The sequence below is a fragment of the Balaenoptera physalus genome (genome assembly GCF_965194825.1).
Source record: "Balaenoptera physalus genome assembly, chromosome: 17".
NCBI classification, from domain to species: Eukaryota; Metazoa; Chordata; class Mammalia; order Artiodactyla; family Balaenopteridae; genus Balaenoptera; species Balaenoptera physalus.
Window position 1 is genome coordinate 15,282,045 of NC_138895.1, and position 14,036 is coordinate 15,296,080.

The 14,036-nt window shown below is 40.1% G+C and overlaps 1 protein-coding gene across 4 annotated transcripts in view; it reads right to left on the reverse strand.

Annotated features, from left to right (window-relative positions):
* Window positions 1–227: 227 nt before the first annotated feature.
* SLCO5A1 (solute carrier organic anion transporter family member 5A1) overlaps window positions 228–14,036 on the reverse strand; it is a 129,146-nt gene continuing 115,337 nt past the window's right edge. For all 4 annotated transcript variants that reach the window (XM_082433618.1, XM_082433620.1, XM_082433617.1 and 1 more), the window contains 3 exons: window positions 11,809–12,050; window positions 9,680–9,744; window positions 228–6,672 (listed from right to left, as the gene is read on the reverse strand). In XM_082433618.1, coding sequence (XP_082289744.1) covers window positions 6,215–6,672; window positions 9,680–9,744; window positions 11,809–12,050 — 765 coding nt within the window. In that variant the 3' untranslated portion in view covers window positions 228–6,214. The remainder of the gene's footprint in view (window positions 6,673–9,679; window positions 9,745–11,808; window positions 12,051–14,036) is intronic.

Sequence of the window (14,036 nt, forward strand, 5' to 3'; positions counted from 1 at the left end):
TGTGCTACTGCAGACTTCTGAAACTATAGTCTTAATAGTTCCCACCTGGGACACTTAGCTTCAAGGCAGAGAGTTATCAGTTACATAAGGAGTGCATGACTGCCATTTTCCAGAGTAAGTTGAGGCCCATTTAATCCCATCAAACCCCTGTGTCTTTATAGTGGGAGAAAACACTGACATCATTACTTCTTCATCTCTTCAAACAACAAAAATCCTAAGAGACAAACTAATTTCAATCCAACACACTTTATTCTTTCTTTTTTTCTTTTTTACTTTTTTTATGAATTTTCAATGATCAAGTATTCAAGATGTTGTAAACCAAGGTTTATTAGTACATTGACAATAGATTTCATTAAACACAGGAATTATACATCTTTTACATTACCCTAAGAGGTCTCCAAATAAATATTCATTTTAAAAATCACAAAATCAAACTCCTTTATGCAACAACTCAAAACAGCCTTTCATCACAAGCACACCCCTACACACAAAAACACACACGCTGAACACACACTCCGCTAGGATCCTAATGCCAGTTTATTTGACACAGTATTACATTTCCTTTAACTAAAGAGTTAGAGGCTGACCTGCCTGTTTCATGTTTCTAAATTAATATTTGGGGTAGAGGTATGTATTTTAAGAAAAATGCCCACTATAATACCTTACCAATTATCCTTATTTTTCATTTCTACATAAAAACTTTAAACTTGTTTTGTTCACCCCTTTGGTTTAATATATCCCTGCAATTACTTTAGTTTTCAATAATATCTTCTCCTTCAATTTTAATATGTAACAGTAGAATACCAGAAAAAGACAACACCTTCAAAACCTCAATATTAAAAACATCTTACATGGGTGTAAGGTTTTTTTGGAGAAGAAATAAGAAAAGATTATCTGAAATATATTTTCCCCTCTCTCTGAAATTCTTTGTAGCATCTGATTATTCTTGCTTAAATAAATATCAAAAGCGCCGAGTTTTCCATAGAAAAGTACTCCCCCTTACACTCTTCATTTTTGCAGTGTAAAGTTCATGGATTAGCTGTAGTAACGAGAGTAATGAGCGCTTGTTTTCTGAGAAGTTCTTCAGATTTCCAAAAGCAAAGCACATGCTGCCCCTTATCAGTGAAATACTGTGAATTCAGTGGTGCATTGTTGCGGTGAGCATGCGTCATCAAATACTTTTAGCACCGAGGCATTTATTTTTTAATGTTGCAAAAGCAAATACCCAGGGAGGGTTTTCGTCATATATGACCCTTCCTAGGGCTGAGTAAAAACGAAGTGCTTAAAATAACCTCTTCAAACATACACAGATCTGATTCCTATGTGGCAAGAAGTCCAGATACCAGCAGCATCCTGCAAGGTAAGGAAAGGAGAGAAGACAGAAAAGATAAAGTGCGCGAGGCCACGAACTTCGCCTTACCAGCCCTGGCACTCCCTTCCCTTCCATGAAAGAGGAAATGCAAAATATGTGTGTGTAAAGGATATCTACCAGTCTGTATAACAGAATTAGCAAAACTGCAGTCTAGGCAATTCTGGGATTATGCAGTATTTTGATATCTATCTGCTACTTAGACTACTCAGTATGCACCTATATATCAATAGTTATATTCATATTTCTGTGCCACTTAGGATGTTTTAAGTACACACGACATCACAGAGTATAACTAGCTACCACTCCAGGCTTGGCCTCTCCTGCTGCTCCCGGGCACAGCTAGAGAATCTCTGCAAATGCTTCAGGTCCATTCAAACTATGAAGCTTCTCTTCCCTTGGGTGCACTTGTAGTTGATTCAAAACAGGCTCCAAAAAGAAACTCTCTGGCTCCAAGTCCACCAAACAATGCCAGCTGGAAATGCAGACTAAGGGACAAGTGTCTTGGTGGTTGGTAAAAAGGTAGGGCTGCCATTACCTTCTGCAGATAAGCTGACATTTCTAGGCACATGCTCCTGTTTTTTCCTGCAGCTACTAATGGTAACAATCAGGAATAATCGGGTTGTGGTTTGGTTTATAACATACAGCACTTCGTATCTGTTCACTTAACATGTAACACTTTGTATGTGTCCGTTTAAAACTTTTATTAAGAAACTTAAAAGCTATAGTCACTTAAAAAAACTAATATAAATGTTAACATTCTGAAACAGGGGGAAAAAAAAAAAAAAACATACACTTGAAATCCCCAAACCTCAGATTCAACAAATCTGAACCACCTTTCCTCATTATGATTCATTTCAGAAACTCTACCGAGACTAAATGTTAACATTAAAATTGGATTTGTTCTATATTAAATAGGAACCATAAATAAATACTTGAGGTATGTCAGGACAAACAATTGTGAATATAAGACTTAGGTAAATAAATGTAAATTTACCTTGAAAATCAAAACATTCAATTTTGATGTTTCCTACAGATTTTTTTTTCTGTTTTACACAAGGAAATAATAATTTCTCTACTCTTCAGAAACAGTAACACATCAAAAAATGAAATGCTTCACCTCACTATCTTATAGTCACATCTTACCTATGTTAACCAAAACTACTGTACAGCATTATGTAGTGTAAGAAGTGCACAATAGAGAAACATGTGTCTGAACCCTGACTTGGCCACTATGTACAATCCTAAACGAATCACGTTAACTCTCTGAGCCTCAGTTTTCATGATCTGTTTAAAAAAAGGAAAAACAATAAAAATAGTTATCTTGCAAAGTTATTAAGAGGATTTAAATGCATGATGTATATTAAGTGCTTGACAAAATGCTCTGCCAATAGTCAACATTCAACAAATGCTGATTTGTTTCCTTTCTGCTGCTCCTTTCTTTCCCCTACCCTAGTTCTGAATGACTTTTGACTGTTTTCAAGAGTTACATCCACCTACAAAGGATATGGATTTCAAGCTACAGAAGATAACCAAAATAATGTGTACTAACTGCCCACTCCACCCCCTGGGGTTTCTAAATTAATAGGCTAGACTCAAGGATATTATATTTGCATATTAAAGTCAAATAATACATTAATCTATAGAGTTTTTAAAAGAAGAAGGTGACCTGTCCAAAAAATAAGTAATGAGAAGCCTAAGCTAATGGAGAGTGGCAATTAAACTTTTAACAGGAGTGGTGACTCTAAAGTAACACGACCAATTTATTATCAAGCATATAAGGACCTCATATATATATACAATTAAATGGTGTCATCTATCAAGTAGTCACTTCAGTTGACTATGTAATAGTCCAATGATGCCACCAGAACCCAAAGCATTTTGGGGACAACTCTTATTTGGTACATATTCCAAAACGTCAGTCCCCCAAGATTTTTACTACTTACTCTACATTCACCAACAACACAATAATGATATACCTGCTATTTATAAGTACCAGATACTTGAGGAAATACAATATTAACATTGTGGTGTACAGTTCAGGCCAATTTCTTTGAATTATGGCCTGATCAACCCAAAGGATTTCATAGATTGGCAGATGGTAATTAGGTAAAATAGTGCCTGATAGGGAAATGGTGCGCAGTCAGTGATGGCTTAACTGGATGACTGTTCACGGTAGAGAAGGGGGAGGGGGTCTCTAATTTTACATGATGAGTCCATCGTTTCAGGTCGTAGATTTCTAAGAGCAGCTCCTTTTCAAAATGTGCTACTAAGAGATAAATTCTAAGAGTGTTGGAACACACAATCTTAGCTACAAAAAAAAAAAAAAAAAGTGCCAATCCCACTAAAATTCTCTCAGTGCAGTTTCTTAACCATCAGAGGAAAATTAAGAAAATACCTCTTCCCAATCTACATATCTTTAGCTCCAACACAAAAGGAAACTTTCTCTTCTAAAGGATTAAAGATCTCCCACAAAGGGTTAAGGGGATCACTAAGCCCCCAGAGTAGACATGAAGATAATCAGCAAAATTCTCTGAAGACCTTCAGACTACACCAAGTTGACCAAAGTTTGACAGACACAGTGTAATTACAGGCAACGATGCTTCTTATGACTTAGCCAAACACGTCTGCCCCAAGGGAAGTCCTTGTCACCTGGGACCACTGACTCTACCCCTTGTAGACATTATTTAGTCTAACGATGAGAAACCTCTCCATAAACTGCATGCAACCAAGAGAGCCATTTGACCAATGACATTCCTAGGTAGAGAAGAAAACAACCTTGAACCCAGGAATATTCACACAACTCCACCTATGCAGCCATGGATGGAGGGCAAAAAGCCAGAATCATGGGTCAGTCTCATCCCTTCTGTGGAAGACTGTAAATCAGCCAAGGAAACCATTTCCCAAATTAGCCTTATAGAAGCATAGGCTCATTGGCAGAAACCGTCCACAATCATATTGATATTTGTACATTATAGTCCCTCCTAAGTCTGAGTTCTCATGATTCTTTTTCTGAGCAGCCAGATTCCATGAGTTAACTTGTCAGCAGTCCACAGTGCCGTCAGGAGGCATCTACCTTAAGGACCACATAGAAAACATTCTGTGTGGCATCTACATCAAAGTGATGTGCTGGGAGATACTGAAAAAGATGATGGATGTTGAACCCCAAGTGCATTTAGGAACAGAAAAATCCTCTCTCAGAGTCACTGCAGGAAGGTTACAGTAGAAAGGAATTAAATGGAGCTATAAAATGATTCAGATAAGGTAGGATTCAGTATGACAGACCAGTTTATTTTACATAATTTTTAACCATTACTTGGGATCATAACCTAAATCCAGCTCACAGATCTCCCTCCTCCTGTGTTCAAGGCGACCTTCCTGATTAAATGACTCCATTTCAGAGTTACTGCAGCAATTTTCTGCACATAAAAAAGAAAGCTACACATGGGCTAGTACTTCCAGGTATGTAACTAAAATGGTCAGGTGAGACTCAATCTTACTTCTGTGGGATTTCTTTTTCCAACTATTTTGAGTGTCAAGGTTACAGTCCTCAACAACCCTTATGTGGGCCCTTAAAAGCTAAAAGAGGGCTTCCCTGGTGGCACAGTGGCTAAGAATCTGCCTGCCAATGCAGGGGACACGGGTTCGAGCCCTGGTCTGGGAAGATCCCACATGCCACGGAGCAACTAAGCCCATGCGCCGCAACTACTGAGCCTGCGCTCTAGAGCCCGTGAGCCACAACTACTGAGCCTGTGCGCTGCAACTACCGAAGCCCGCGCGCCTAGAGCCCATGCTCCGCAACAAGAGAAGCCACCGCAATGAGAAGCCCGTGCACCGCAATGAAGAGTAGCCCCCGCTCGTTGCCAACTAGAGAGAGCCCGCATGCAGCAATGAAGACCCAACACAGCCAAAAATAAATAAATAAATTTATAAAAAAAAAAAAAAACTAAAAGAATTTCTGCAGCAATTTTCTTTGGATGAGAAAGCCATCAGTTTCTTTCCTTATTATGCATCTCAAATGACAGTTTCTAGCCATATTGTATAGCACACGAGTGTTAAAGCCCCTTATGAAAGAACCCTGAAGTTGATATTCAAGCTCTCAGGTTCATGATTCAGCAGCTTCTTTAACTCCTTTACGGTGGGGCAGATAGACTAAAAGAGAATGTGTCTTATGAAACGAAGTAGCTGTTCCCTTTTTCACGCTACGCTTATGGTTCCTTTGAAGCGTTTGAAAAGTTCTACCTGATTTTTAGCTCTGCTATGGCTTAAAATGCTACTAACAGTACTTTAGGGAAAGTTTAGCTTCCTAATTTCAGAACCGTATCTGCTTTAGTCTCTGACACCAAAAGTAACATGCTGCACTTACAGTTTCCCAATCAAATTGCATAGTTGAGGCAAATTCATTTGTGCTTTGCAGCAGGACTCACAGTAGGTGTTCACATCTAAAAACTCTGCTTTGTAAATGCAAAATCATGGTCAAGCTCACCCTTGTTCAGAGTGCACGCTGATGACATGCACCGCCATCGCACTTTCCCATGACTTTGTTAATCACGCACCCAGCCTTATACCATATTGGAGCATAAGCATCAAAATTAACATCTCAGAAATGGTAACAAATCTATCTAAACTCCTCCTTCTTGGAGAGAAGGGGGGAAAGGCTCAGTCTTGTTGAGGTATCCAGCCCTCAATCAACAGTGGCTGTGTATACTGAGTTTTGTTGGTTTGAGGATTGCGTCTTTAGAGGTTAAAAAAAGAAAGAAAGAAAAGAAGGCACGGGTGTTTCTCAAGTCGCCATATTCAACTCAACCCACAAAAGTCTTCCATTTTCAAGCTTCAGAAGGGAGGCTACATGGCATCAGGGCTTTCTTCCAGGCCCGGGTCTGGGGAGGAACTTATTGCTTCTAGGAAGGGCCCCGGATAGGTCCGTGCTGTGTACTGGATCCCTTTTTGCAGACCAGTCTCTTCGTGGAGTTCTCCCTGGGTGCTGAAAGCCGGGCAAGATCTAGTCCGGACAGACTTATCGGCACTGTCGGTGTGGCCCACCGTCTCACTCACGGTGCTCAGAGGGAATTCTCTCCACCTCTGCCTCTGCAGTTCTTCCTCCTTGTATTTAATGGAGTACCAGGCCAAAAAAATAAAAATGAAGCCAACAAATTTGAGGCCGGCTGCCAAACCAAAATAGACAAAACGAAATGATGTGACATTGTACTCCCAGCAAGAGCCCTGCACGCCGCACTCCTGCTGCCAGAGCATGCAGGTGGTGTCAATGACTGCTCCAAAGTAGATTGGAGTAGGAATGTACGCTAGAGTTGTCGGAAGAAAGAAAAAGAAAAACAGTTAGCACATCTTATAAGAGGAAACAGATCTGTAAATTAACAGGATGCTTGTTTGCTCTAAAAACCAGTTGAAGGGAGTGGTTTTCTCGTGTTACTTGATTTTTTGTAAATACATATCACATCTTGTCATAATATTCTTATCATAGAAATGTTCACTAAATTGTAAATACTTTAAATCTTCTTCCCAACTTGTTCATCTTGCAAATATCTCCTCCCCCTTTAAATTCCTGACTCACTCAGATGCTACCGTATTACCATTGCATTTTGTGTACACCTCCATTTTGTCCACTATCACCCAGTATTTAAACTATTTGTAAGGCTGTCACCCATAAGCTCCTCGATGGCAGGGACCATGCCTTTTATTCTTCACATCCCAAGGACCTATCAGGACAGCCCATGGATCCTCAATAAGAGTTTATAAAAGGAAGTGATGAATGGAAGGAAAGGAAGAAGAAAAGAGAGGAAGGAGGAAGGGAAGGAGGAGGGGAAGAAGGGAGAGAGGATAGGTGGGCTAATAGCCCAGGAGGCTGCGAGTGGTACATTTTTATCTTTTGGCTGCACTGCACGGCATGTGGGATCTTAATTCCCTGACCAGGGATCGAACCCGAGCCCTCTGCATTGGAAGCACGGAGTCTTAACCACTGGACCGCCAGGGAAGTCCCCCGAGTGATACATTTTTAAATACACTGTATTCATTTAAAAGGAGATATGGTCACTACAACTGAAATGTAACATTATTGGGCTGGGCAAAATAGATGAAGGGGATTAAGAGGTACAAAACTTAAATCATAAATAAATCACAGGGATGTAATATACAGCATAAGGAATAAGGTCAATAATATTGTAATAATGTTGTATGGGGGCAGATGGTTACTGGACTTATCGTCGTGATCATGTCGTAATGTTTGCAAACATCAAATTGTTATGTAGTACACTGGAAACTAACATAATATTGTACATCAACTATGTTTCACTTTTTAAAAATTTAACATCATTGAAATACCTGAAACTCTCTTTTTGCTTTGGCACTTGGGGAAATGGAAAGTGGCCTAACTCTACTTTTTCATCATCAGTGGAACTTAAGGTAAGGTTGAATTAAATAATAAATTCCTGATATGTTTGTTCTCCCTCCACTAATTCCTTATGCTGTGGTGTGCATCTGTTGACTTATTCCGCATCCATATGAAATCACCCAAGCCCCTGGCATCAGAGACAGGCCAAGCAAAAAGGAGGAACTACTTTTTTCATTTCTTATTCAACTACCCCTTTGCTAAACAAATTTCCTTCTTTGAAAATAACTTTTTTTGTTTTCAATGAGAAGTGTAAGGCAAACTTCTTAACTAAATCACAGAATGTCAGTAGTTCCTTGAACCAGCATTCTTTGGAAAACGGTGCTTTCAAAGTTATTAATGTTACCAAAAAAATAAGCTGCCCAGGGAGTTCTCTGGCAGTCCAGTGGTTAGGACTTGGCGTTTTCACTGTCATGGCCGGGGTTCAATCCCTGGTCAGGGAACTAAGATCCCGAAAGCTGTGTGGCACGGCGCCCCCTCTGCAAAATAAGTGAAATTAAAATCTGATATTTAAAAAAAAAAAAGCCACCTAATTCAAAACAACCAGAAGCCTTTGATGCCCACTGACAAGTCCTCACTCTAAGTCTGGGCCATCAAGCACAACATCAGACAAAATGAGAATTTCAGAGAGTATTCATGTTGCCAAGGGCCAGATGATTTTTAAGTGTTTAAAATGTTTCATCCTTCAAGATTGAAATAAGCAACTTGAATCAAAAAAGTAATTTTTTGTGTTGTGGGCAATGATACTGATTACTGGGGAAAATAACAGCTGAAGAAGACGACAGACTGCCACTTAAGAAAGAAAAAATATGGGGCTTCCCTGGTGGCGCAGTGGTTAAGAATCTGCCTGCCAATGCAGGGGACACGGGTTTGAGCCCTGGTCTGGGAAGATCCCACATGCCGCGGAGCAACTAGGCCTGTGAGCCACAACTACTGAGCCTGCGCGTCTGGAGCCTGTGCTCCGCAACAAGAGAGGCCGCGATAGTGAGAGGCCCGCGCACCGCGATGAAGAGTGGCCCCCGCTCGCCACAACTGGAGAAAGCCCTCGCACAGAAACGAAGATCCAACACAGCCAAAAATAAATAAATAAATAAATAAATAAATAAATAAATAAATAAATAAATAAATAAAAAGAAAGAAAGAAAGAAAGAAAAAATATGCCTGACAATGAGGAAGTCATATAAAAATACATTGAAATCCATCAAGGGAATGGGTCACTTCACACGCTGTTTCCCTGTCACTGTTCCAAGACACCACAAGTGATGCAGTGTTTGTAAAAATCAGAAGGCTATTCTTCACGTCCAAATAAACTCTGGGACTTACCCCACTGACATAGCGCTAACGAGCTTCTTTTGTTAATAAGTAAAACGTAGTCCTTATATATCCGTTTGGAAAACTTTCTTTTTTTTTTTGTTTTAGAATTTTTAATTTCTTTTCTTCAGGGAACTTGATCGGTATACTCTTTACCCAGCCCAATAAAATGACTGGAAAGAAGTAAGGAATTGAAGTTTTCACACACACAAAAAAATGAGCACCAAATCCCATCACTTTCATGTTACAAAGGCACAAAAGGGACAAAAACATCAAGGTCCTTTAGCCCGTAACAATTTCTTGGTTCAAGATTTCTTACTCTACAAAACTCTGGGGAATTTAGCCCAAGTTTATGTTCACAGTGAAAGAGAAACTGATCTAAAGTCAGTTTTGTTTTCTTTCACCAGTGATAGAATTGGTCAGCTTTTAGTCCAAGTCAGGAAATGAGGAAGTTGTGCCTCCCCACTAACCTGTAAAATCCTAGCTACTATGAATGGTAACAAATGACTTGACTTGCCATTTTTAAAGGACAGTGGAAATTTGCCATCTACAAAGAGGAACAAAGAGGCACTCTTGGAAATACAGGAACATACCAAGTGTTCGCAACAAAACAAACTGCATTCCCAGGGCAAAAGGTCTCTCTTCATCTTCTACGGACCTACGAAGAAGGTAAAGAAAGAAATGTTTTAGAATAATGGCCTCAAGAAAATGAATGTCAAATCAAGCTTGCTTAGCTGCAGAGCCAGGGACCAAACATGCTGGGCCAAAATATTGAATTCGCTAGAATTTACTAACAATAGCAGAACAAGACTGCTTATGGCTAAATAACCGAATAAAGGTCTCCCCAGTGAAGACTGCAAAGAAACTCCGATTAACTCTACTTTTTGTGTAAATAACGGTGGAAGGACAAAGGTTCACAGCTGAAGGTATAGAAGGTGAAGGTACAGAAGTGGCTCTAACTGAGTTTGCTGAAGGTACAGAAGTGGCTCTGAGTTTGCAAAATCAATTCTGTTAAAAAAAAAATATATATATATATATATATATATATGTAGCATTTTATCCTAACTATTGCATTCTTTTTCTCTGTTCGCCTGCACTTCCCAGAATGGTAGGTGTGTACACTGAACATGACTCCCATAATTTGTCAAGTATAGAGAAAAAAGGTTTTTTTTTAAAATGATCCCAAAATGTGTAGAAAACAAGTCAAAAGTTAGAAAAAGAATGAACCCTTCCCAGTCACCTCACATTTTCTTCTTTTCCTAAAACTTATGCTCCAAGTAATTCCCACATGGCAGGAAGATTGGAGTCTATTGATTTTGTAATTAGCAAAGATTAAAGGGCTCCTTTTCTCAAGTTTTGGGTTAGAAGCCGACTGGTGATCTGCCATGTTTGAACATTATAAAATGGGCAGCCCTTATCTGGGTTATTTAACATCTCTTGTAGAATTAAAGTTCAAAGTATTAGATTATTAATGATTCACATTTTTTCATGACACAGTACTTTATCCTTTCTATCCCATACACATAGGGTTCTCAGTATATAATGGACCAGCATGTTTGTCATCTTTTCCCCTAATTTCTTTATTTTCTCATAGCAATTTCCCCAGTGTGGAACACATTTTTGTTACTACGTAAGTATCTGCTGATGGAGGAATTGAGTGAGTAAACCATTGGGACCAATGGGACTTTCGTGTGCTGTTATCTGTCAATGAATGCATCGGCTGAACATGGTCTAATTCAGCATCCCATAGAAGGGAAGCCAGAATATGCAGAACAAGCATGGGAGCAGCCCAACTGCCCTGCTGAGAATGACGTCACAGCAGATGCATCCCACCAGGTGCCCAGCATTGCGGGGTACTGAGGAGCCAGGGAGGGCATAAAAGGGAGAATAGAGACTGACTCCCCTCACTCCCTCACCACCCTGCATCCCAGCCCCCCTAAAGCTGCTGTGGGCGTGCTTTTGTTTCTTCACCACGCTGCCCCCTTCCTTTGTTGGTCCACTGCAGTCTTAACTGCAAATACCAAAACTCTGATCCAAATGTGCTGGTGTCAGCATTTTAAATAGGGCTTCCATTAAGGTAACTTTCACATTCTCTCTTAGAAGCCAAAAAACACGAACAGGATATGGAACACAGCAAAGAAAGCACAGCACGAACAACTTAATAAATACGTTTCCAGGTCTGCCCTTTCCTTGATTCAATGTCAAAATTTTATATGACAGTGAAATTAATTAAAGCAGCATTTGGAACTGCAAGACCAGCAGCAATGGCACTGATCCTGGAGTATTAACCATCTACAGGGTTGGAGATAATATTCTTCACTATGTGCACAATTTAGAAACTTCCCCAAATGACTTGCCGCCTCCTCTAGGGCCAGGTTTTTTGTAGCTATAACGGTCACGGCTTTCAGTTCCTGCACTTGAAACTTTTAGGGTAGAGACTTCAGGGACCAAAGGCACCCAAAATCAGTCTCCCTGAACTATAGGGAGAGAACGCATCTGAATGAAGAAAGTTCGGAAGTATGAAATGGTACCATCTTCCTTTCCTTGCCTGACATGGGAAAACTCCCTTCTCTTAAGTTCACCGGGTAAATGTCTGAGCGCTTTCCTGCACAATCTCACTTTGCTTTCCTCTCTGTTTTACCACATCAGCCCCCAGTCTGGACCAGGAATTCTGGCAACTCCGAGTGTATAACCCACCCTAGACGTCGAATGCTGTCCTCACCTGAGAGTGACTATGATGGCTGACGGCTGGGCACATGCTGTGATGAAGGTCACTATGAACAGGAAAACTAAGAACGGGATGAGGGTGTTACAGCTCCGTTTACACTTCCCAGACACAGCATAGCCGTTCTCATTGAGATACGTCTTGACAATGACCACGCGGAGCTGGCTGCGCTGCCCCACTGTGGGGGGCGTGATCACTTGGCGGCTTTGGACGCAGGTGCACTCTGTGTAATTCCGTATCTAAGTGATAACAAAGGTCAGTTGGATGCGAAGCAAAATTCAGCATAGGAATAGTCAGACAAAGTTAAAATGCTCTAAAATCACTCTAGCATTTAAAATTATGCAGAATATTTCATTGGAAATATCTTCTGGGAGTTCCGTGCTGGCCTAGTGGTTAGGATTCCAGGCTTTCACCGCCATGGCCCGGGTTCAATCCCCGAGTTGGGGAACTGAGATCCCGCAAGCCTCACGGAGCGGCCAAAAAAAAAAAAAAAGAAAGAAAGAAAAGAAAATATCTTCCTCGTTTTAACAGTGTGGATCCAAAGAGTGCATCTAACAACATCAAAATCTGCTGGTCAAGATTGTTTAAACCTAAACTTTGATAAGAAGCTTTCAACATTCAATTCTATACCATTCACATTCCATATGCTCATTCGGGGTCATAATCATATGCTGTTTCCATGGCAGTTTAATTCTTGGGCTCTCCGATTAAAGAAGCCCTTCAAAAACAGGAACTAAGCCTTATCTTTATTTGTGCTCACCGGAGTGCCTAGCATAACCCTGAACACAGTGTAGGACCTAAAGTAAATATCTGTTAAATAAATACAGAGAATTCATAACGCAACCGTGATGACTTCAGCGTCTATAATAGTGAACGTATCATTGGCTCTTTCATTTGAAACCAGCTAATGCAAGGGACTAAAAACATGTTTCAAACAAAACAGCCAATTAACCTTTCCTGCCTATTATGCTGCTTTTACTGAATGGACATCAGATGAATTCACTGTCATTGTGACCTCTTGACCACCTAGAGAAGCAGGGGGAACAAATACAAAGATGGGCCACTGTTTGGCTGCCTGTGCTCCAAGGACTGTGGGCCTCTTTGTAAGAATGATGGCTGACCTGGGGATATGATCCCCAAGGAGCCCATGTTTTCCCCACTCCCCTGAAGAGAGTTTTGAAGCCTCAGGTTATTGTTTATCTTGGCAAATGACCAGATGTCTGGACCAGAGTAAGGTCCAGAAAGCCTGATGTTATCTCCTTCCACCCCCTTCTTTTTGCACTCCCAGGAAAGATAGTCAGAAATGGAACTAGATTCCATAAAACAGGACATGTGGCCATCTGTGTGCATGACCTCCTTAGGCATACTTACGTCCACATTTATTGCCAAGGGTAAGGTTGGTCAAAGTTGCTATCGATTTTTAATTATGCAATGCTCTTGGTTTTCTTTATCAATTGAGTTTTTAGTGTGTTGTTTGGTTAACCCTACAATGTGTAGCAAGACATCTTTGCATATTTCTGATTTATCCTTTCCCATAACTAGACTAGAAGACAAGTTGTATACATGGCTGCTTAAATAGGAATAATCCATGCCTCTGTTGTTAGAAAAGTATGTATCAATTTTTCAAATTGTGATAAGACAGAGACACTTCACGGCTTATGTGCTACTTATACGCTTGTGTTGTCAATTTTCAGCATGACATCAAGTGAGTGTAATAAAGTTATTTTTAAAGTTAAAAAAAATGAGCACGCTGTACCAGAGGACTCACTCACTCCCAGGGCAGAACTTAGCCACTGAGAAGAATAGATCTCACTGTCCCTTTCAATTCGGTCACACCCAGGAGCTCACCAATTACATAATGGGGGGCCAGCAAAAGGAATCTCAATTTATCACTATAGTTTAAAACTCAGAAATCAAATATGACATCCCCAAAACAGGCAGTCAACAGTAGAATCCCGTATCGCCTGCACAGAACAAGCAAATGCACTTTAACCTTTTAATGAAAGCAGCCTCCTACAATCTGTTCTTATGCAAAGAATGAAACAAGGCTCAATAAAGAACTGAGTAGAATATGAAAACCTTCTCCCACAGTATTACAGACTATTTATAATTCACTGGGAAGGGAATTCTCAAAATAGCCTATTCTTGAACTGACAGAAATATCTTTACTCTGAAAGTTTAAAAAAAAAGTCTGAACTGATAATATAGTCTGTGAAAAATGGCCA